Source organism: Mytilus edulis, chromosome 5 (genome assembly GCF_963676685.1).
Source record: "Mytilus edulis chromosome 5, xbMytEdul2.2, whole genome shotgun sequence".
Classification (NCBI taxonomy): Eukaryota; Metazoa; Mollusca; class Bivalvia; order Mytilida; family Mytilidae; genus Mytilus; species Mytilus edulis.
The window spans coordinates 70,557,994-70,583,705 of NC_092348.1; the positions used below are offsets into that span (position 1 = coordinate 70,557,994).

General features: G+C 33.7%; 2 protein-coding genes across 2 annotated transcripts in view; one reads left to right on the forward strand and one right to left on the reverse strand.

Annotated features, from left to right (window-relative positions):
* Positions 1 to 25,712, reverse strand: part of LOC139524354 (uncharacterized) — a 262,486-nt gene that overhangs the window by 42,788 nt on the left and 193,986 nt on the right. The window lies entirely within an intron of this gene.
* The window catches only part of LOC139524351 (synaptogenesis protein syg-2-like), a 124,504-nt gene that overhangs the window by 27,636 nt on the left and 71,156 nt on the right, over positions 1 to 25,712 (forward strand). The window contains exons 3-6 of the mRNA XM_071319117.1: positions 964 to 1,275; positions 15,771 to 16,049; positions 19,264 to 19,566; positions 24,375 to 24,671. Of these exons, the coding sequence (XP_071175218.1) occupies positions 964 to 1,275; positions 15,771 to 16,049; positions 19,264 to 19,566; positions 24,375 to 24,671 (1,191 nt within the window). The remainder of the gene's footprint in view (positions 1 to 963; positions 1,276 to 15,770; positions 16,050 to 19,263; positions 19,567 to 24,374; positions 24,672 to 25,712) is intronic.

Consider the following 25,712-nt stretch of genomic DNA (forward strand, 5'->3'; position numbering starts at 1 on the left):
TTTGGCAATTTTACATGCCCAACGATGTTCAGATATTGTTCGAAAAATGTTTGGAGAAGGTACGATGTTACCGGACATTAAAAAAAAATGTCCTTTTTCATGGAAAATTAAACTGTTACAATATATTACAGAACACACAAATGGCACTCTTTGCTGTAAATACAAATAAAAAACTGACATGGGTTAAATTAAAGATAGAAATCCCAATCTCCCGGTGTTCAAATCATTTAAAAAATCATTAAACCTTTAATATTGAAGAGCTAAACTTGCAATGAGCCGTGTTCATGCCTTTAATAAAAAAATACAGAGACGAAGACAAAATGTGCATGGGACAAAATCGCATACAATAGATAGAAAAAATACAAATTATTAATGAACAGGAAATTTATTCATGTTTTTCATTTTGAAAGTAGCAGGGGGATCTTCAACGAGGAAACGAACCATGCATACCCTAAAACAACAGCCACACACTTGACTATGTGAAATACAATGTTTTAGTGTTATCCTACATATCTCTTTTGGTGTTGACTGTCCCTTAATACTAAAAGTCTTATATGCCAGTGTATTTATATATTATGCTCTGACACCAGAATATTGTCAAAAAAATAAATAAAACAAAAATTCCGTTTTTGACTAGAAAAGGGTACGAAAGAAAAATTCAAAATACACGATTTTGAGTCTTTTTTCTAGATCTCGTGGGGGGTGGGGGCCTTGAGCCCTAGACCCCTCGCCAAAATGATGTTTTGCTTCACTTGTAACAGAGGCGAGTTACGACCCTGTCTTATCATCTTAGTTCAACCTTTCTAAACTAAAAAGTAAAGATCATGCACCCTTATTGTTCAGATTGATAAAAACTGTTGCATCCGTCGACATCTATTGATCGGATAACGGCTGTGCACGTATACTTTAACGACTTGTTGATTTTACAGCATATCATAAATATGTTGTTTTAATTTGTTTTAGATTTATTGGATGCTAACCAACAAGCTTTAACTGGAACGACAGTACAGTTAATATGTCCGTATAAGGCAACATCATCAAATAATTTAAGGTGGGATAAGACCAAAGGAGGATCAGCTCCAGTTTTATTTGCAGAAAATACCTATATAAATACGTTGACATTGTCACCAGACGTGTATAATAGATTGTCTATCTCTGGTAATCATACTGCTGGAGAATATCATCTGAATATAGCTCACGTCAGGAAAAGTGATGAGGGGGGATATGAATGCTCTGTTGGAGCATTTGCAAATAACATAATGCTAACTGTAATTGGTAAGTTATATAAACAATCTTAGTCCAATTTTATATAGACAGCGATCTGTTTTTCTTCAATAATTATATATGCATAAAAAGTAAAACAACAAAAATACCGAACTCCGAGGAAAGTCCGCAATCCGTAATCAAAAGATGAAATACATCAAACGAATGGATAACTGTCATATTATTATCTTGGTACAGTCATTTTCTAATGGAGAAAATGGTGGGTCAAACTCGGTTTTGTAGCTAGCTAAACCTCTCACTTGTATGACAGTCGCATAAAATTCAATTATATTGACAACAATGTGTGAATATAAGAATGTTCCGATTTCATTTTTGATTGTGTTTTATTGGAATTATTCCTACATTTGATTATTCGGTATGTAAAATGTAAGAAATCAATGTAGGAATAGGAGGAAAACACTGGATTAAGGTTCTTAGGTTGTAAAAACATGAAGGTAAATAACTTTAGGTAAATTTATATAAAATTTCCGATTAGTTGTCAATATATGTGCTATATCATTATAGTATAAACAAATTACAACTTGGAAAAACTTGGGACTAACAGCTGTTTGACACTTTTGAAATTAAAATTGAGTTATCCCCCTTTTCATATAAATATAAAATTTAAATTTTCGGGAGTAAGATACAAAGGATAATGTGTAGAATATGTATCGAATTGGCCAAATACAGGTGTGAAGCACTTCTGTCTGTCTCTGCCAATTGTTTTGGGGCATTCTTAAGAACATTAGGAAAATTATGAATGTATCTTGTGTAACAATTAGATGACCATCTACCAACTGTTTGAATTAAATGATCGTCAAGACGAACTTTTTGAGCAGATGTAACTGCACCAAATCTAAAAATGTGTTCATTGTAGGAGTCACTAGATAAGCCTTATTTGTCGAGTAAACTTCTGACATGTAAAATGAAAAAAATTCTGTTTAAAGGTTTCCTATTTCAGAGATGATTAAGGCCTCAGTATTAGAAGAGTACACAGACTGCCTCAACTGATTGTATTTCAATATATATGGGGAAAAAAACGACAAATAGAATAACCTGTAATACCCTAGTCCCACTAGGCCACGATCGCACTACGATTTGTGAAACAAATGCAAATTTTGATGATCGTGGTACGATCGTGTAGGTCGCAGTAAGGTCGTACTACGGTCGTGGTGAGGTCTTCAAGATCGTGAAGAGCGTGACCAACTTTGAACATGTTCAAAACAATCGTGATGCGGTCGTGGCGAAATTAGGTCGTAGTATAAGCGTAGTGAGAGCGCACTAAGATCGTAGTAAGATCGCTAAGGTCGCTGTACAATCGTAGCGAGAGCGTGATTCTATTCGGAGAGATTGCGCTACGATCTCACAGCGACGTTATCACGACCTTACCACGACCATCACGTTCTCACTGCGACCCAACTACGCTTCCACTACGACTTTACCACGCTGTTCACGACCAAAGTACGATTCTAGCACGCCCTTGTCGTCATCATGACGCTCTTCTCACGACCTTACTACGTTCACACTACGACCATCATTTTTATTGTCGTTTTCACATAAATTTTATAAAAAAAACTCTCTAGATTTTGTTTGTTTGAATATATTTATCCATTTGCTCTAACTGCTCAACCATGCTTCTCGTTTTTATATAGAATAGACCGTTGGTTTTCCCCGTTTAAATGGTTTAACATTAGTATTTTTGGGCCCTTAATAGCGTGCTGTTCGGTTTGAGCCAAGGCTCCGTATTGAAGGCCGTACCTTGGCCTATAATGGTTTACTTTTATAGATTTTTACGTTGATGGAGAGTTTTCTCATTGGCACTCATACCACATCTTCCTATATATATATTGACACATCTGTGTCATCTCTGCTATCGTTCATTAAACTATCGTCATTTGAGCTTTATGGACCAGCAATAGGTTGTAATTTAGGTTTGATTGGTCGTTCCGACATCTCTTGATGACAAGTATTATACTACTTATGTGTAAAGTATCAGTTTAATTGAAGTCTGGAGCTGGCATGTCAGTTAACTGCTAGTAGTCTGTTGTTATTTATGTATTATTGTCATTTTGTTTATTTTCTTTAGTCACATCTTCTGACATCAGACTCGGACTTCTCTTGAACTGAATTCTAATGTGCGTATTGTTCTGCGATTACTTTTCTTCATTGGCTAGAGGTATAGGGGGAGGGTTGAGATCTCACAAACATGTTTAACCCCACTATTTTTGCGCCTGTCCCAAGTCAGGAGCCTCTGGCCTTTGTCAGTCTTGTACTATTTTTAATTTTAGTTTCTTGTGTACTATTTGGAGTTTAGTATGGCGTTCATACTTTGCTCCCTCTGCCTCTACATCAACCCCTACCACCACGCCCACGTGTTCTAGTAGATTTTGGTGGCATGACTGTATTGTTTCCGAGAAATCTTCGTTTTAATCATACATAGAAGGCATGGAACTATATTGATATGAAACACGATATTGACGGTATTGCTGAGAACGTAGTAAGATCGCGGTATAAACGTAGTATAATCGTGATAAGAACGTGCTATAATCGCAGTAAGATCGTGTTGCAATCGGATAACTCGTGGTATGGTCGTAGTGAGAACGTGAAGAGCGTAGAAAGATCTTTATAAGCGTAGTGAGGTCGCAGAATAAGCGCGGTGAGAACGTGGTTTAATCGTAGCGGGATCGTTGTAGAAGCGTAATTAGGACGTAGTAGCATCGTGAAAGCAACGAAAATTAACATTTTCATGCCGCTCATACCGCGACCTCACCACGATCTAAATTTATTTTAGATCGCGGTGAGCGTGGTGCGATCGTGGTCTAGTGGGACTGGGGCTTAACGTCGAAAAGTAATACCTTGTCTAAAAGGATCAGTGTTTTGCCTTTAAGAGTTACAAAAATACAGTCAGCAGTGATTTGCATATGACTGCAGCATAAGTTACACTCAGAATCAAACTGATTCATTACAGTGAATTCACCACATCTTTAGAAAAAAGGCTGTTTTACAGGCAGCCTCTAACATAATACTATTAAAGTTACCAAAAATACATGTATATAGTAATTTACACATTTTTGACATAGTAATACGTAAACGTTTGCGTTTGACAGTAGATCCCTTTTTTTTCTGTCAACCAATTAAAATTGTTTAAAGACACTGAAGATGCTTTCCAAAACTAATTAATGGATTAAAACCTCCATACTTAAAAAATTAAACCTTATGCCACATAAATATAATTTAATTGTTGAATGACATACATGTTTGTGTTCGGAACAATATGCTACGAAGCGCATACACAAGTTTTCTGACTCAGGTGGGAGCCTGTCTTTATCCAATGTTGACCCATTTTATTAAAAAGCAATCTTGTATATAATTAACTTCCTGTATTAAACACTTTACTGGTGTTATTAAAAAGTGGATACTTCCTCAAACTGTCTTATATACAGTGAAAAGGATCTCTGCTAGTGACGGACAAAGTGTTGGTTCTTTCTCGGCTTCTGGTGTTAACTCTCGAAATTTGTGTATCTGCAAACGAGATAAAGCATCTGCTATAGTGTTACTTGCACCATGTAAATGTTCACTAAAAACACAAAATTGTTATTTACAGCATTGTTATAAGCTTCTCATAAGTTTCATTATGCATGGTTTTTTTAGCAACCTTTTTTTAGGATATTAACTGTAGCAGCATTGTCACTATAAGAAAGGAAGTTTTTTTCCACACCACTGTTTACCCCATAAAAGGCTGCAACCACTATAGGGTATATTTATAAAAAAAAAAAGCCATCGATTCTGAATAGTCTTTAATATTTGGCAATTGCTTTGGTCATTTATCATAAAACCATTTGTTTTTGAAAAAAAAACCCACCAAAACCAATAGTAAAAGAAGCATCAGTATATAACAAAATACTGGACGCTGTAGTTAGTTGATTGTCATAAAATAAATTTATACCATTCTGATTTGTTAAGAATTCTAACCACATCTGTAGATATGCTTTGCATTCTTTGTTAAGATGTACATATTGATAACTTTCTTTCTTTAACTGTTGACATTAGTTTTTATCCTGCAATTGGGTGTCCTACTATACAGATACAGCCCTACAGATATCGCTATGCTGTATCTGTATACTATACAGATATCGCTTTAAAGCTCCGCCCACTGCCGGACTGAGTATTGTTTGAACCTGTGACCTCAGAATGTGTATTCCAGTTGCATTCCAATGACGATGATCATTTGTCGATTTCAATACTTGAATGTGTATGATTGTGTTACAAAATCAACCATGTCAATTTCAGCATGCATGTTTAGTGAATGTCAAGTCTGAAGCGTAGGACAACTCGTACACTTCTGTTTCAAATTTACAATTTTTTGTTATTTGTTTTTACTGTTGAAGTTAGTTGTTATGTTAAAATAGATAATTATTCACCTTGAGCGATGTATTATTGTTGACCATTCGAGATGCTTTTTTTGCGAACCCGTCTTCAGCGTAATGTGTGATTTTTAGGGTATTACTACGCGGGCCTCAAGGGATTACAAATCGAAAATTAATGCTAAATATTTTAGTTTTTGTGTCTTTCAAAACACAAACAATATACAGAATTTATTGCAGGATAAAGACAATAACTGTTTAGTGTCTTTAAATATCAGCCGTATTTGTACTCAGCTCGAAACATGTGTAGTGGCTCGCTAAATGCTCGCATACACCTTGTTTCCTAGCCTCGTACAAATACAGCTGACATTTAAAGACACTAAACAGTTATTGTCTATATATAGGTAAGTCACAAATGCATGGCCTGGTATAATAACACGACTGGCAAAATTTAGGTGACCTAATAAATATTCTAAGTCTTTCCTAGTACAGGTTCGTTTATGTATCTTTGTTTTGATCAAATCAGTTATACGAACAATTTTGTCTTGTGACAGACGAGCTTTCATGTTAACAGTGTCTAAAATAATACCCAAATATTCAAGTACAAAAACTGGGCCTACTGTCTTCTTAATAGATAATGGTATATTTTATTTGTTAGAAAATAATGATAACAAAGACATAGTTCTTTCACCACAAAAGTTTGGTTAATTTATGGTTAAAAAATCATCCAATAAATGAAAAATAACATCTAAATTATAATTGTGTTTGGCTATCCAGCATATGCCTGTGGATAACATGTCAAATAGTCTTGTACTTGAATGACAACCAAAAGGGAATCCTACATAATTATAATATTTATTGTTCAATTTAAAACAAAAAGATGCCATTGTTTTTACTAGAAGGCAATTGTTTGAACGCGTCTTGGCAGTCCCCTTTGCAGCAGATTCTTTGTGGTCCATTGTTTTGAATTACATTCATTGCGTCGTCCAACTTAATATAAGACAGAGAACATAAATCTTTGTCAATTAAATCATTAATACTAAAGTGTTCTTCTTTGTTATGCGACAAGGAAAGATCCAAGATCAGTCTTTTCTTAAATGAATACTTGTATGTGGCAATGCCAATAGGACTCACTCAGTGAAAGGAGAGACATGATATGGACCATTTATAAACATTTTTTAAGTTCATCATTGATAAGTGTTTGAACGGTTTCTGGATCTTTCCAAGCAGAGAGAGCGTTTTTAAATTCAAAAGTAATGATATCTGATTCAGAAACAGGCATATCAAATCCATATTTTATACTGTTACATAAAAAAAGAGGAAAATTCCCTATCAGGGTGATTTTGTAACTCTAAAGATAATTGAGTATAATTGACAGGTAATGTGGCAAAAGGAAGTGATTGTTTTTTGACTGGTGCTGGTCTTTGACTTGGCTGGCCTGTTTTCTTGAATCTTGGGATTTAATGCAACTAAATTTACCATGACTTTTTGCCTTGCACAATTTACTAACATGAAGATATTTGCAGTACGGTTTTTGACAACCACGTGCCCAATTAAAGTTGTTACATAGCTGTTGACCTTCATGCAATACAATATCTTGGCCTAATGAATCTGACCCTTTGGATGTGTTGGTAATGGACATGGTGTGTTGATTAGAGGTTTTCATCTGACACATTGCTGAAGTATGCAGGGTTGAACTACAGAAAGAACAGGAATTTACATTGGAACAAGCTCAATTTTTTTTTTACGTAATTCAAAGTCAAACTTTAACAAATCAATTTTGAGATTATGCTGAAGAAGCATAGTTGCACATTTTGCAGAAAACATACTGTGATACTCGAAAAAATTGTATGACCAAACGTTAGATGTTTCTACAATGTGGGCAAAATAGAGTGCTATTTCCTCTCCCCTAGATGGAAAAGCGGCCAAAAGCGATTATATGTTCATCTAGAGACAAGTTACGCATCGATCGGATATAATTTTCTGAAGAACAGGAATTTCATAATTTGGTATTAATAGGGAGTTTAAGTTTACATCTTTACCTGTGATAATATTCTGTCTGATTTCCGGCAAAAGTATATCTGTATCACTAGTACTGATAGATGAAGCTGGCACATCAAACGATTTAACGGAGTACACTGGCACTCTGTACGAGTCGTTTTGAGCGAGACGGTTTGCTGACAGTGTCGGCCATTGAGGTTGTTATAAAATGAGGAAGGAAGGATGCCGCCATAGCTGATTGTAGATTAAAAGATGGTGTTGATGTTTCTTGTAGCATACTCTGTCTGCTATTTACTTGTTTAAGAGTTTGCTGACTTAGTTCTATAGAGTATACAGAAGCTGCCCCTTGCAGATGCGCAGACATTTGAGTATTTATGTCCGGATTAATCGTTGACTGATAAAAATGAAAATCATCATAAAAATGATTTTAATTAAAAAAAAACTGAATTTAAATGGATTTTCGTCATCAAAATGATGAAGTAAATTATTTTAACATAAATTTCCGAAAGATTAAAAGAAAATTATTATCTTTTCAGAAAATAATAGAAAAACTGTATTTATAAAAGCTCCCATCAAAGATTTCTATAGAAATCATTGTTCTTAAAAAATTGATCTCAAACAGACATACATAATTAAGATCTTAACATTTTTTCTTGTTCTATGATTTCTGAAAAGAAATCTGGAGGGAACTATCACGAATATTTTTATGTATTTAGTTTTGATTACAAATTATGAAATTCAACACTCAATTTTGAATAAAAAAATAAGTTTTTGAATCAAAATGAGAACAAATTCTTTGACCCGAACGAAAGCCCTCCCCCCTTTTTTTTTAGTCACACACACGCACGAGATGAATTGTGGGATTCACAAGAGACACATGGTCACATTTTAAAACTGCCTTAAGTCACCCATTTAAGTGTAGCAAATTTGACTAGTTGTTCTTTCGAACGGCAAAAATCTAAATGCTGTGTGTCAGAAATTTTGTCAGATATTCGAAGTGAAAACAATTAATTAAACGTTTGGATAAAAATAAATCAAAATTAAACTACATTGGGGGTCAGATGGGGGTATTACCAATTAGGTGTACCCAAAGGGTATCTTACTATACAAAACTTACCCTTGGTTCTTCAAAGTTTAGTTTAGTGATAATAAAAATTAGTATGTAACAGCAATGGAAAGTCATAAAAAGTGCAGAATGCGTCTTCACATTTCAGGCGAAATTCATACTGTTGAGATAGTGTCAAAGGATTTTAAAGACCGACAAGAATGTGTCGAGATATATTAAGGCAGCTTTAAGATTGTATAGAATGTGTCAAGACATATTCAGACATTATTTACAATGCCAAGACCTATTCAGACATTATTAAGAATGTCAAGAATATGTCAAGACTAATCGACACAAATTATTTATTCAATAATTGGTCAAGACTAATTATCAGATGATACAGGAAGTGTCAAGAAATTATTATACAATGTTCATACTGTCAAGACACTTGTCAAGAAAAATCAAGAACCTTATTAGACAAATTCATACTATGTTAAGATTTTTTTTAAATTATTCAGACACATATAGAACGACGAGTACATTTATTTCACTTAACTGGGCGGAGTTTAACCGGTTCGCTCATATTATATCCCAGCTCCTATGTTCTAACAGAGGTGATTTGAGCCTGATCACCCCTACCAAATCACCCCAGTTTGAGTTTCTTTGTTATGCATGCTTTCCTTTGTTTTGTAACATTTTGGCGGGAATGTCAAATCCACTATAAAACTTATAATACTTATACGGAAAAGACTATCTATCAAAATTCACGTAGAAAAAATCCCGTATATATGCTCAACACCTTTAGCATATCAAGCCACGATACATACCACTACACCAGGACGACTGGATACGAACTAACAGTAATTTAACATACTTAAAGGAAGAAAGATCCTTTTATAAGTGGAGCGAGTTGGCAGACCTTTATTCAGTGGGGTTTAAACCTTTTTCGTTAATAAGTGAGTTGTCAGACTGATTGTTCAATTTGATTTTACATTTTTTCAAAAGTGGGGCGAGTCGGTCAACAAGAGTGGGGCGATTTTTTATAAATGGCGATACAGTGTGGGCTGATGGGCAAGTGGAGCGAGTTGACATTGTTTGATATCTACTCATCATGTTCGGGGGTCATTAAGGGTATACATCATATAGTAATATATAGTATAATGGTTGTGTGACGTTCTAAACTAGATTTTATGAATTGTAAATGTTTTGTCGTCTAATCTAAAACAGCTGGGATGCAAAATAGTTATCCCACTCGGACTTGGTGTGTCAGTGTTAGATCACCCTCTGGCCTTCGGCCATCGGGGGTGATCTTACACTGACAACACCGCGTCCTTGTGGGATAACTATTAAATAAATCAGTCCATCTAAAGGTAGGTGTTTAAGAATCAAATCATCACTGAAGTTACATCCCAGCTCCTTTGTTCTAACAGGGGTGATCTGAGCCGGATCACCCCTGCCAGATCACCCTAGTTTGAGTTTCTTTGTTATGCATGCTTTCCTTTGTTCTGTTAGATTTTGGCGGGAATGTCAAATCCACTATAAAACTTATAATTAATTTTACGGAAAAGACTATCTATCAAAATTCACGTAGAAAAAATCCAGTGGATATGCTGGGATTCGAACTCAAGACCTTAAGCATATCAAGCCACGACATATACCACTACACCAGGACGACTGGATACGAAATAATAGTAATTTGACATACTTAAAGGACGCAAGATATTTTTATAAGTGGGGCGATTTGTCAAACCTTTATTCAGTGGGGTTTTAACCTTTTACGTTAATTTCTGAGTTTTCAGACTGATTGTTCAATTTGATTTTACACTTTTTTAAAGTGGGGCAAGTCGGTAAACAAGATTGGGACGATCATATTTTTATAAAGCGATATAGTGTGGGCCGATTGGCAAGTGGGGCGAGTTGACATTGTTTGATATCTACTCATCGTGTTTGGGGGTCAAAAAGGGTATACATCATATAGTAATATATAAAGTATATTGTTATGGTTGTGTGGCGTTCTAAACTAGATTTTATGAATTGTAAATGGTTTTTCGTCTAATCTAAAACAGCTGGGATGTAAAATAGTTATCCCAGTCGGACTTGGTGTGTCAGTGTAAGATCACCCTCTGGCCTCCGGCCATCGGGGTGATCTTACACTGACACACCGCGTCCTTATGGGATAACTATTAATGTCCAGTCATTCTTTGGAAAATTCCTTTGATGACACTGATAGGTGATTAAAAATCAGTTATAATTTTATGTCCTTATGTACATTAAAACGTAAGCTCAGCCCGATCAGTTGAAATAACATTGGTAATACAGATTACTGAAAATTGGTCTTTTCAGACTTTTTGACTTTTGTAGTGTTGGTGACTATGTTCCCCCTTTTCCCCTTCAAACCCGAAAGAGGATACAAAAATAAAGTTAAATCTGGCTTAAATCTAATAAATTGACAATTACGGGTGGTTGAGATAACAACTGATAGACAAAAGGTATGAGTCTAGCTAGCCTGCCAATGTTAACTTTTTCATTTTTGTCGCAAAATTCCAGCAGTGGCCGCATATATGAAAGAGGCTTGCTTGCTAGTTACCAGTAAGCTATTTTACCAAGGATAAATTTAGGAAAATTGAAGTTATCCTTCAGAATAAAATGGATGAAATAACGAGTTGGTTTTCCGTACTGGAATATCTTTGTCATAGATAACGACAATCCCGTCTTCTTCTTAAAAATTATGACAGTTATAAATGAGACTAATCACTGAATTTGTGTTTATCATGAGCAACATGACGGATACCACTAGTGTATCAGCATCTACATTATATCCCGGAGCACCTGTGATCAACCATTATTTTTTTCAAAGGGACTTAGTGTTGTGATTGTTTGAGTTTTCAGTGTTGTTATTCGAGCTTTTTCTTTATTTTAAATGTTTTAATTATATTTACTAGTAACAGTCTGGTTCAAATTTAATGGATAAAAGATTAAATGATTATGGCCAACTGTTTGCAAACTTGGTATTGTCGTTTGCATATTTAAAACCTGCGAATACGCGGTTCCGTATTCCTCAATATATATGCATGTAGCCTTCCAACGTATTGTATAGGAGTAACACGACTGGTGTTAATACTCGGAAAGGATGATCTGACACTTGAGGGCATACTTTCTTTTGTAGGGGTTTTTGGTTGCTCATTCGTCGGTTGTTTGTGTTGTGTTTGTGTTTGTGTGGTGTTTTGTGGATTTTTGTTGTCAGTTTCTTTTGATCTCTGAGTTCTGAGTGCTACCATGATGTCTTCTTTTTTTCACGCTCAATTTTGAGATATGCCTTAAATGTTTTTGTTTTTTTTGTTAAATTGAAGATCACTCCAGGTAAGAATTACAAGTTTGACTTACAACAATGTAGTTTTTCCAAATTTTTATTTGATCATGGAAACTGCGTCAACGTTCGGTTTTAGGTGGGGTTTTTTTAAAGTCCTTTAAGCCCCAGTCCCACTAGATCATGATCGCACCTCGCTCACCGAGATCTAAAATAAATTCAGATCATGGTGAGGTCGTGGTATGAGCGGCATGAAAATATAAAATTTCGTTGCTTTCACGATGCTATTACGTCCTCATTACGCTTCTACAACGATCCCGCTACGATTACACCACGTTCTCACCACGCTTATTCTGCGACCTCACTACGCTTATCAAGATCTTTATACGCTCATCACGTTCTTTCTACGACCATACCACGAGTTATCCGATTGCAACACGATCTTACCACGCTTCTACTGCGATTATAGCACGTTCTTACCGCGATTATACTACGTTCATACCGCGATCTTAATACGTTCTCACCAATAACGTCAAGATCGTGTTTCATATCAATACAATTCCATTCCTTCTAGCTCGATCTATAGCTCTGATAGTAACGAATCCTGATGCAGCAGAGATGTCGGACCGACCAATCCAACCTAAATTACAATCTATTGCTGGTCCATAAAGCTCAAATGACGATATTTTAGTGAATGATAGCAGAGATGACACAGATTTGTCATTAGATATAGAAGATGTGGTATAAGTGCCAATGAGACAAATCTCCATCCAAGTAACAATTTATGAAAGTAAACCATTAAAGGTCAAGGTACGGCCTTCAACACTGAGCATTGGCTCACACCGAACAGCACGCTATAAAGGGCCCCAAAAATTACTAGTGTAAAACCATTCAAACGGGAAAACCAACGGTCTAATCTATATAAAAACGAGAAGCTATGTTGAGCCGTTATAAAAAATGGACAAGAAGTCCTAATCACATACAGAAAAAACAAAACCTGGCGAGATTTAATCTATTTTATGTGAAAATGACAACGAGAATGATGGTCGTAGTGTGAACGTAGTCAGGTCGTGAGAAAAGCGTGATGAGGACGGCATGGGCGTGCTAGAATCGTAATATGATCGTGAACAGCGTGGTGTAGTCGTAGTGGAAGCGTAGTATGGTCGCAGTGAAAACGTAATGGTCGTAGTGAGGTCGTAATAACGTCGCTGTGAGATCGTAGCGCAGTCTCTCCGAATAGAATCACGCTTTCGCTACGCTCTCGCTACGATGGTACAGCGACCTTTGTGATCTTACTACGACCTTAGTGCGCTCTCACTATGCTTCTACTACGACCGGATTTCGCCACGACCGCACCACGATTGTTTTGAACATGTTCAAAGTTGGCCACGATCATCACGATCTTGAAGACATCACCACGACCATGATATGACCTTACTGCGATCTACACGATCGTACTACGATCATCAAAATTTGCATTTTTTTCACAGATCGTAGTGCGATCGTGGCCTAGTGGGACTGCGGTATTATAGTCCAGCAGCTAAGTCTAATATTTTGGGCCAATTGATCACTTTATGGTAAAAGCATGAAACTTTGCACAGTGTTAGTTATGATGCTTATAAATTTTGGATATGGAGCCATCAAAAAAAAATTCCACAATGGCCGCCAATTTCAAAATGGACACCAACAGTCATGAGGCAGAGTCCAAAAAATGGTATAATTGGTCATTTGAATATAAAGGCACAAAACTTTACATATAGCTAGTTATAATGCTAATTAATCTTTTCCGAATATGGAACAATCAAAAATAATTCCATAATGGCTGACAAATTCAAAATGGCCGCCAAAAATCATAAGATATAGTCCAAAAAATTGTTAGAATTGACCATTTCATGGTAAAAGCATGAAACGTTGCACAGTGTTACATGTAGTTATGATGCTGATAAACATTTTGGGATATGGAATTATAAACAAAAAATCCTAAATGGCCACCAACTTCAAAATGGCCGCCAACAGTGATGAGGCAGAGTCCACACAAATGGTATAATTGTGTTCTTGATTATACAAGCACAAAACTTTACAAATCGCTAGTTATGATGCTAATTATTCTTTTCTCAATACGGAACAATAAAAAATAATTCCATCATGGCCGACAAATTCAAAATGGACGCCAAAAGTCGAAAGGAAGAGTCCAAAAAATTGATATAATTGATCACTTTATATAGTCCAGCTGACAATATTAAGAAGTTTCATGAATTACGATTGATGCCTAAAGGCATTTATGTGTGCATTGAAAACTTAAATGAGAGATCTGGAATAGCACAGTCTTTCATTGACAACAAAGTATGTTGGCACAAATATTGCAACTTATAACTCAACAAGACAAAGTTGAATAGAGCTGAAAAACGAACCTCACATGAGAGAATAGATCATAAAGCAACCTCATCTAAAAAGAAAACTAGATATAGCTTCTGTGTGATTCTTCTGTAATGAAAATGAGCATGAAGTCTTTCATGAGTCCTCAACATTTGGACAAGATACACGTGTGAGAGAATGAGCAGTAAATTAAATGACACGTTGTTACTTGCAAAGTAAAGCGCTAGTGATTTAACTGTACATGAAGCAAAGTACCACACATTTTGTATTAAACTTGTCTCATCCGTTTATGTTGCACCGATTGGCTGTCTATTCCTGAAAGTCTCATTTGCTAGTATATCAGTAACAATGGATACACATGTACATGTATCGTAGTCGGAAATTTATCATGATCAACAGAATAGTTTTAACAAATCTACAAGAAGTACTTTTGATAGTTATGCATTCTAGCAAGTCGGTAGTTAACGAGTTCATGTGTTTTTGTAGTGCTTTTCATTATGATGCACTTAGAAAAAGCAATAAGTTTAACTGATAAAGATTCTTCAGGAAATTGAAGCGGCTTTTGTGAAATCGGTTTGGAACGTTCTTATAGCTGCTATGTTTCGTCTCTAATACTGTTTGCAGTTGACAGTCTCTGAGAGAAAACAAATATGTGCCACAATCCTACAAAATCAAAGCGTCAACACAGCAGCCCCTAAACAAACGTGCGCACTCGTTCAGTGAAAATGGACGTTCCACTAAACGCCGAAACATATGAATGAACCGATTTAAAAATGAAAAAAATAAAACAACAACATATACGACTAAGAAAGGCCAGATGCTTCTTACTTGACACACAAAGACGTTTTCGCGCGGACATACACTCCAGTATGTCATATATAATAAAAGAATAAGGATATATTTTGACTACGAAATTCAGTTTCTATATATACAATATATTTTTCTTAAAATAAAAAAAAAGATCTTGTAAAAAAGCTTTTTAAATTATGTTTTTATGTTAATTCAGGACTTACAGTACTGTACAGTACTAGTTGTCATCACGAATTATTATATCGCCATGAAGGAGTTTAATTTTTGCAAAATAAGAAAAGTTCGAAAATGTAAAAAAAAAAAAAAGGCTATAGTTCATCAACTCACGTAACAAATTCACTAAACAAAATGCGCTTTGATTTCTTAGTTCATTATTTTAGAAATGAGACAAAAATCTAAGGCTTCATCTAAATTTTCCTTTTTTTAATTAAATGTTTTCAGTCGATCTATTTAATTTATTTTTGCTTTTTTTATTTGTTGTTTTTTATGTTGAACTATGAATCATACCACAGCTTCTTTTTTATATGACGTGTTTATAAGGTAACTGTTGATTTGAAAGGTTTCAGAATTTCATTTTTATGTAATAAGTTATGGTGATTTGTAGTTGGACCAACAACTGTATCATTAGACAATGTGACACCAGACAATAAGATACCTGGTATAGAAGGACAGGGTATGACTATTAAATGTACAGCTGTAGGAGGTCAGCCACCACCTGATGTAAAGCTAGAAATATTAGGATCTACTTATACTGGTAAACAATCAGCACAACACACTTTTAGACCTCTAAGTTCTAATGATGGTTCCACCGTTACATGTCTAGCTGGTTATACAGATCTTAACTACTTTCCATTCAATACAACAGCATATATTCATCTTAAACGTAAGTACACAGTACATCTCATGCAGACTATTAAGATATATAAAAGTTTGCAAAAATAGAAAATGAAAATACTACTACGAATATTAAAAAATAAATCACACTGAAAGGATATAATATAAAAACAAATTCGTGTTTATATGTTTTACTTGTCTTAAATTGTAGTTAATGTGACATATCTGTTCTGCGGTTTGTTAATGCTCTGTCCGTTTGATCGTGTTTATTATGTGGGTAATCATTATTTAGGTATCAAGATAGCTATATAATGTACTATATGAATTAGATAAACTACCTCAACCATCATAGTCATTCCACGTTTCACTTCCACTGTGTACAAAGACTTTACTGGTCTTGACTGATACTAGTCTAAACGATTCAGTTTCGAATACACATTAACACGTTTTCATTACATTTACTTGTATAATCATTCGTGTGTGCAATACCGAAAAGGAGTAGGTTCAGTAAGACCCCTTTTTGGCCCCAAAATTAAGCAGTTTTGCAAAATTGTAAAATTGTAATCTTTTAGCTATTTTTTGGAAAGTAGAATGCTTCTGCTACATAAATATGTGCTGTTTTTGACAATACAATGCACATATATCGTGTACTAGCATCATAAAGTCATGCTAAGTTACTGAAATCTTCACAATTATAGCATTTTAGTTAAATTTTAGACGGTTTCCGTCTTAAATGAAAGTGGCCGCATTCGTGTTCATTCATGATATTGAAATGTAAGTTGTATTTGATGATAATACATAACATATATAAAGGTTGAGGATGAACACGGATGCGGCCAATTTCATTTTTGTCGAAAACCATCTGAAAAGTGTCGTTTTTTGGCATATTTGATAGATTTTTCATATTTAAGCTTCAATCGGAGCGTTTTTAATGACTGAATCAGCTAAAATCTTTATCTTAAACTAATCGAATCAATTGAAATAGACACTTAAGTGTTTAAAAAGTGTCCTAAATATCTCGTTAGATGAAACTGAAATTTGGGGCCAAAATCGGCCCTTACCGGACCTACTCCTTTCCAATATCTTCATAAAAGCTCAAACACTCAATTCCAAACTTTAAATCCGTTTTTAAAGCGAAGGTATTCTTCTTCTAAAAACACCATCACTGGAAGTGATTTATAATTCAGAAACCATTAGTAAGCCATTTACGATGGGAAATTAACTGAAATTTGTTAAACAAATTATATCAAATATAATTTCCAGTACAGAAAAAAGAAAAAAGAAAAAGAGCAAATTTGTTAACATATGTAATGTACAATATCGTTCATTAAATATTATCATCCTCAAGCAGAAAAACTTCAAAAAGTATTTAAGAAATACTGGCATCTTATTAAAACATATTCTACAATAGTTGCCATAGTCCATAACAACCAATCAATAGGATTGAAAAAAAATAGAAACATAACTGAACGAAGAGCTTTAAATCTTAGTTTGTAAAAACCTTACAGTTACAAATATTTATTAAGTCAGATCTAATTTATTACCATCATATTGAACATGTTAACCTCAAATGTGAACTGATATGTCTTACCATTAAATCAACATTTATTAAAATAAGTTAGAATAAAAAGACAAACAAATCTAAAGTAAATTACAATTATATTATAAAAAATCAGTAATGTGTTAACAAAATAATCGCGATTTTGGAGTACATAATTACTAATCAATAGGATTTAAAAAAGAAAATAGAAACATAAATTAATCAATGAAGCTAGCTTTAACTTACTTTGTAAAAACATCACCTTTATATCTCCCAATACTGCTTATGTCTCCATTCTCTTGTTTTATGTCCCGTACATGAATTATTCTTAATATATTATATATACATAGTATAATGTGACTTTTGATAACTTTAAGTTCGGATATAATTTTAGTTTTTCAGGACTAAAATAATGAAGTCAGATATCAATAATGCATATTGCTTGTGAATTAGAATCCTGAAAATAAAGTTTACCACGAAAATAACAAGACAAACATTGAAACGCTTTAAACCTCCAATATATATGAATAGTATGCTTATACTACAAGAATTGGAAAAACATAAAAAAAATTGGGTCAACTTTCAAAATGGACGATTGTTAGGGTAATGTTAACTTTATTACTGATAAAGCCAATACATGCCAAGTCTCATGATAAATGTAAGAGAAGTAGGTTATATAAGGTCCTTTAATGATCATAATTCATATTTACAATTTCAAATTAGGATTTATTGACACAATTAATCAAAGCTTATAAAAATATCAGGAAGGAATCATATCTTTTTGTTGAAAAGTGGCTGAATTGTGTTCTGGTCAGGAGGTCAAAAACGGATAAATTTCCATTGACTTTGTAGAAAGAAAACATGGAGCGCCTGAGTCGTCATTTTTGTTTTTGTAAAATAAATATTTTTTTATATCTAAATTTTCGATGACTCTGCACTCTGTTTCCAACACTTATTTGGTTGAAATCTGGACCTTTTGTCGAAGTTTGCAATTGCAAATTAAATTATAGTGTGTTTCCAATTTTCCATCTTGTTAATTACGACAAGTTTTTTCTTGCTGTTGAGTCACTTTATGTATGTTGCATGATAGTCATTTCTGCACTTTTGAAAGAAAAAACATATAGATTGGTTGATTTATATATTCACAGTTAGCTAAATGTTGTTGAACATACAATTTACTCATCTAAACTGATGAATTCGAATTTCATATAGAAGTCTCCATAACCTGATTAATTATAGGCAAGACAACTATAAGAATTATTCCATTACCATTATTTACCTTTATGTACTTGAGGTTGATGGTTTTGAAGTGCGCTTTATAAGTTGACTCGTTATGATGATTAACGTATGTCAGGAATATCAATCAATTAAAATTTGAATACAAGAATATTTCATATTAGCGATCATATAACAGCCATTTCTTTATTTGAAAAATATCGCATATAACCCCTTAACATAGACTAAGTTTTCTCGCTTGAATTGTTTTATATTGTCTTATCGGGGCCTTTTATAGCTGACCATATCCGGTATGGGCTTTGCTCATTGTTGAAGGCCGTACGTTGACCTATAATTGTTAATGTTTGTGTAATTTTTGTCTTTTGTGGATAGTTGTCTCATTGGCAATCATACCACATCTTCTTTTTTATAAAATACAGTTATAACAAAATTGAGCATAACAAAACAAATAAATGGTGTAATATTTTCGGTTTCGTCTCCTTTAAAGTTAAACCAGTCATTATTCCGTTTGCTCCTGACACATTGAGTACAGAAGAAACAAAAACTTTTGATGTATCTTGTAAATCCACTGGAAGTCGTCCTGCTGCCTCCATGTACTGGTTACTAGGACAACAAGATATTACATCAAACTCTACATCTCAAACTAACGAACAATCATCAACAGATAAATATACTGTTGCATCTAATTTGAAATACAGAGTGGACAGAAGATATAATGGACAGAATCTAATATGTAGAGCTAGTAATGTCGCTGGTAACATGGATACGTCTCTAACATTAGATGTAAAATGTAAGTACAAATACATGTACACTGCCAATTAATACAATACATTAACTGAAATAGCAACTTCAATTAAATACTATTCTTTATTAAACAATGATTGAAAAGGCATTATATAAGTGTTCAGTTCATACAAACCCATGTGTATGATAATTGTTTGTCAATACATGTATACGCCAGGAAAACCAGTTGATACAGAGGTTTTACTGGTCTTATACAGGATTTTCACTTCCTGCTTTGGTTAAAGAAGGCGTCAGAAAAAAAGATGTGTGTATTACTCTAAATAGTATATTGCTACAAGTTTGATGTAAGAGTTCTTATTAAGTTTCATATGTTGCACAAGTTTTTCTGTGAGTATATATCATTATTAATTGTAAAAGGGAGAACAGAAAAGATCTTTTTAGAAGTCAGTCTATAGTAAGAGCAATAGGATAGCCAACGCATCGAATGTGCCAAATTTAAGTTGTTACATATTTCAAAATTGCCTTTAAACCATTGAATATATGTGTTACAGAAGCAGCTCTTGTGTATTTCGTGCTATAGTAAAACATAAGTTGTCAAATCACTTTTATGTCAGAGAAATATTTTGTGAAATAAAGTGCCCCATATTTACAATAAAATGAAGACTCAGTCTGTAAGATCTCTGTAGCCATCAGTTTTCACCGTTTGTGAAATTAAGATCTTCATGTATTAAATGGACTTCAAATATGTCCGTGAACTTCAAACCAGGTCGTTGCCATTTTTTTCCATACCATTATCATTTAAATGCGAGACAGCTCTTGTAAAACTCGATTTCATATGAATCGATACTTTTATAAATACATGTACCATTTAGTATAACCGAGATTTATAAATCTAAATAAATAATCAACAAATTTGAGTAATAAGTGTCCTCTTCTATATTTTGTTATTTCAGTTTTTCACCGGGAACTCTATTAATAAATGTACAAAAATAAAGATGATTGTTCGTTCCTGATTACTAATTTTCCAAATTTGCAAGGCAATTTTCCTTTGATGATATTTTACGCTGTGCATGTGTCACAACCAATAAATGTTTAATATATACATAAGCATTTACTGAAACAGCTGCCATCCGGTGTATCGAGAAAAATAATCGTGGAAGAATAAGTTACAATGGTCAAATATTGGGCCTTTCCAGTTAATATTAGCTAAATAAGGATGAATGTTCCTTTCTGGGGGTGTAAAATTTATACATGTTAGGGGTGTTTTTTTTTTATCTGACACGTACACTTATATACAAAAAAACGTCCGAGGGTGTTGTAAAAGGAAATAATCAAAAATAATTACATCTTAGGGGTTACAAAAATGCCTATCTCAGATCTTATGGGTGCTTTGGAATGTAGACAGTTTCGTATCCTGCATTATCTGGTACTGTATATAAAATTCTGATGGGTATAATCCTTGCAGTAAAACATTCTGATAGGTAATTTTTCCCCATGAAAGCCCATCCACCCAATATGAACAGAAATAAATAATCTAATTCAAGCAATAAAAATGTAAAATATTGGAAAAATAATACTGTCTATCAAAATGGTTCAATTTTATTATCAGTATCCAAGAGAAATCAGGACTTTTACATAACTATAAACGGTAGTTTGCTTATCTGAAAAAAATTTCAGCGAATAAAACTACAAACAAACATAAAAAAAAAAGGCGATGTAATATGATTGCCAACGAGACAACTCTTCACAAGAGACCAAAAATTACACAGAAATTAACAACCAAAGTTAACTTACGAACTTCAACAATGAACAAAACCAATCCAACATAGTCAGCTATTGAAGGCCCCAAATGACAATGTAAACAAATTCAAACTAAACGAAAATTAAATATAAAAACAAATAGATTAACATGATACTTTTTTTCATAATTTGGTACATACACCTGTATTTATAAAGGGGACAGCAGATACTAAGAGCACAATCAAACTCGTCATTCGAAAATGAACTGATAACGGCATTATTGCACGGAGTAACCCAAACCCCACCAAAAAAGTTTAGGAATGATCCGCAACTTCGCGTAATACAGTTTCGAAAATAATCTAAAAAAAGACAAGGCGGAAAATGGTGTTACAATGCCTTGGCAAATCGCAAAGAATGACAATTTGTCAAACAACAGTCTACATAAAAAGTAAAATCACAAAAATACTACAATCCGAGAACAATTGAAAAAGGAAAGTCCTTAATCAAATGGGAAAATCGAAAGCTCAAACACATCAAACTAATGAATGACAACTGCCTTATCAACGACTTGGTACAGGCATTTTTTTATGTAGACAAAGAACAACACAAAATACGGAGATTGAACAACACGAATCTTTTCGAAAACCGGAAGTGATCCATGGTTCTCTGGCAGTGAAAGCAGATCCTGCTCAATTAACGACTTCAATTGTTTTGGTCGTGTTTTAACAAACCCGTTGATGATTCGACAGGTCACTTTTGAGAAAAAGAGGACAGGATTGTGGTTACCACCATTGGATCATATTTGTCGTCATTCTTGAAACAAAAAATATATAACGGTCAACAAACTCGTGATGGTGTGCAGTAGATTTTAGAATAAATGCCCTCCCCTTAACAACTTGAAAGTGTTATTTTCAATGTAATGTTTTTATTTGATAGAACCCAAAGTTTAAATGTCTATTGTAGGTACGTCGTGAACAGTGGTCGTTACAGACAAATGTTCACGTAAATTGACCCAGTCAATGAATGAATTTAATGTCAATCAATAGCCACAGCCACACTTTTTTGAATTTCATTCTATATTCCTACTTTGAAAGCATGTATTTGTGGCCTTTGGATGTTGTTTGCTCCATGGGAGGGTTGTTGTCTTTTAAACACATACCCATTTCCATTCCTAATTTTATTTGTAGACCCATCTATCCTGGCTATCCTCTAATGTCTTTTAGTGTCAACTTGTATTTTACTATGCCTTTAAAGTGGACACTCACAATTATATTTCATCAAATAAAGATATGTCCATAGATAGTCATAAGAGGATCATAAGACATGTCCTAAGATATATCTTATGACAAGTCTTTGGAATGCTTCGTAATACCGACACCTGGACATTAACTGTATCAAAAAAGGACAAACACACTAACAAAGTTACATGATGGAATAAAATAAAAAGTTATGAAAATATTATTGAGGTCAATAACATCTGTTGCAATAATAGAAAACATATCCTTATTTTTTTGATTTTGTAAAAGTTAAAACCATTTTCAAGCAATATTTTGTACAGTTTATAACATGTACGAGGTACTTTTGTACATGTTATAACTTTTATTTTTGCATTATTCAAGTTATAACATGTACAATATTTTTGTACATGTTATAACCTGTACAAAATCGCAACTTGTACACGACAGATACATCTTAAATGTAGTAACTCAATTATGAATGATTACGTCATTAAGACAATGCTCTAATTTAGCTAGTGGTTAATTTCCCCTTTTATAACTTCCAGGTTTTCATGCATACAAACAACGTCAAGTTAACCGTTCTTTGTTTACCTTTAAGGTGTTATGGGTGTCTTCCGTCATCTTGGATTGTAAAAAAACAGAGAACCTAAGGTCCAGATTAGCAAAATTTTGTGCAGGAATGCAGATATTCAATGTGAATTTTCATTTCAAAGATTCAATTTATAGGAATATAACTTATGACGTTTAATATTTTTACAAGTGTAGATAATTTTTGGTTGTTTTACAAGTGCAGATAATTTTTGGTTGTTTTCAAATGTTTTTAATATTGACATTTTGAAGGGAGGTAACTCGAAAACAGTGCATTTTCTGAATCTACATGGAATTTTCCTATTTTATATTTTAGCTAGAAAAACCGTACGGTGACCCTATCTTTTCTTTTGATATTCTTAAAGCATTGTCTGAAAGCTATCTTTTCCTAATTTATTTTACAATTCTATCATTTCGTTTAGTTTCTAATCACAAAATGATGTTTTTTCCTGTATAATCCATACTAAATGTGTCATTTTGTCACAACCTGTAGCTTGAGAAAATGCGCGGTGACCTAACATTTTTATTATATTTTTGAACATAAATCAATAGATACTACGTTTTGGCAAAGTATGAACAAATTCTATCATTTTTATTTTAGACTCCCATAACACCCTAAGATGGGTTATAGCTAACTATATTGTATTCAAATATATCACTAATACACGAAACTAATTGAGATTCGGTTCAGAAATGAAATATCATTGAAATGTTAATTTTCAAAAAAATAAATTCAATGAAATTTAAAAACTATATAAAACACTTCCAGTGTTAAGCCCAATTATAGATCATTCAATCCAACATCGGGTAAAAGTTTTCGAACCTGTATTTATCAACAGTACCGTAAATATACTGGCCTATCTTATTTATTTTAAAAGAACATTGATTTGCAAGCATATATCATTTTCTCATGTATCTTCTGATTTTTTGTTTGGCTTACTTGAAGCTTATTCATGTTTCAATTTGAAACAAAGTAGAGACAAATAGTTCATGACTAAATATTTCATGAACTGTATTCAAAAAAACATATTCTGGACTTCGTTTATTTGAACTTATATGTTTAAAAACAAACAATGACGTCTTGAAAATTACATACACAGATGATAAAGAAAAGTTTTATTTCTTGAAATAACAAATACAAGTGAAATCAATTATTATATTCGGATAAGTAAAAGTAATTGCTACGTTTTCCGTGAGGAATGTAAAATTATACAGCAAGTTAAGTATAGTAGTAGTATCCAGTGGATAAGGTTCAGATGTTGCTGATCTCGCTTTTTAATTCTAATAGATGCACCTGGTGTAACAGTTGATAATAAAACCTTTTCACAGACTCAGTCCCCCAGGCAGATCCAAAGTACTGTAGATAGTAATCCTCCAGTAAACACTCGTTCCTGGCGACATAAATCTAAATATGGTGAACATATCAGAGATTTTATTGACAATAACCTGGTATTAACATTACCTACAGAACCTGAAGACCAAAGGTATCAGGACACTGGTGAATATGTCTGTACAGCTGAGAATGGTATAATAGGAATGAATGGACAACTTAAACAGACAGGATCTGGATATGTTATTAGTAATGGTAAGGTAAATTAACGCCAGATAATGCCATACTTGGAATAGGATCCCAGTTAGGGAAACCAGTCTGCTACCCACGAATGTAGTTCTTGAAAAATATATAACTTTTGTTATAAATTGCGTAGTGTTATTATTTCACTAGTTCTGTAATTGAATGTAGATTTATTTGAAAGGGTAAGCTTTCTAGTTTGAATTTCTGTAAACATTTTGACTGATTTAAATGTAATCTTGCGTCAGTACATAGAGTAAATTGCTTAAAATCTAGCTTTTATTCTTCCCCGGAGGTAAACAGACTGACCCTGTTGTCAATAAAAACAAAATTTTGCAACGGGATGCCGGTCATGAGGCACTGAGATTGTACTTAGATATTCAAAATGAATGCCTAACATGAATCAGAAGTCTTAGGTGACAATCAAAAAATTATTTATTGAACAGGACCTTCTGTTTTTATTAAAACTTCCAATGCGTTCCAATGGGGCAAAAAGTTGGGTCCCCGTTCCACTTGTTTCTTTCTTTTCCCCTTTTGATCGTATTTGGCTTTAACATCTTATCCTGATCATATAGATACAATCCAATTGTAAATCAGTGTCTCTGCATTCCAAAATGTTGTTATTTATATGCTGTTAACCAACTTATTTTCGCGACTTTCGCGATTAGAAAATTAACGCAAATATAAATCGTCGCGAATATGTGAAAATTAGATCTTTCCTTATTAAACTTTATCCAGAAATTAGAAAATCGCGAAATTAAATAGCCGCGAATGTGTGAAACTTAGATCTTTCCTTATTAAACTATATCCAGAAATTAGAAAATCGCGAAATTAAATAGCCGCGAAATAGACTAGAAAGGGTAAAACGCGAAATAAAGTATCCGCGAAAATAAGTTGGTTTACAGTATCATATAGTATGTATCTTTATAATATCATCATCAATAAATGATTACTTGAAAATTTTGTCTCATAAAAAAACGCTCATATAAGTAGATAGTAGTTAGACATTTATGGTTTATGCAGCCTATGTGGTCATAGTTGAGTTTCACACTCATT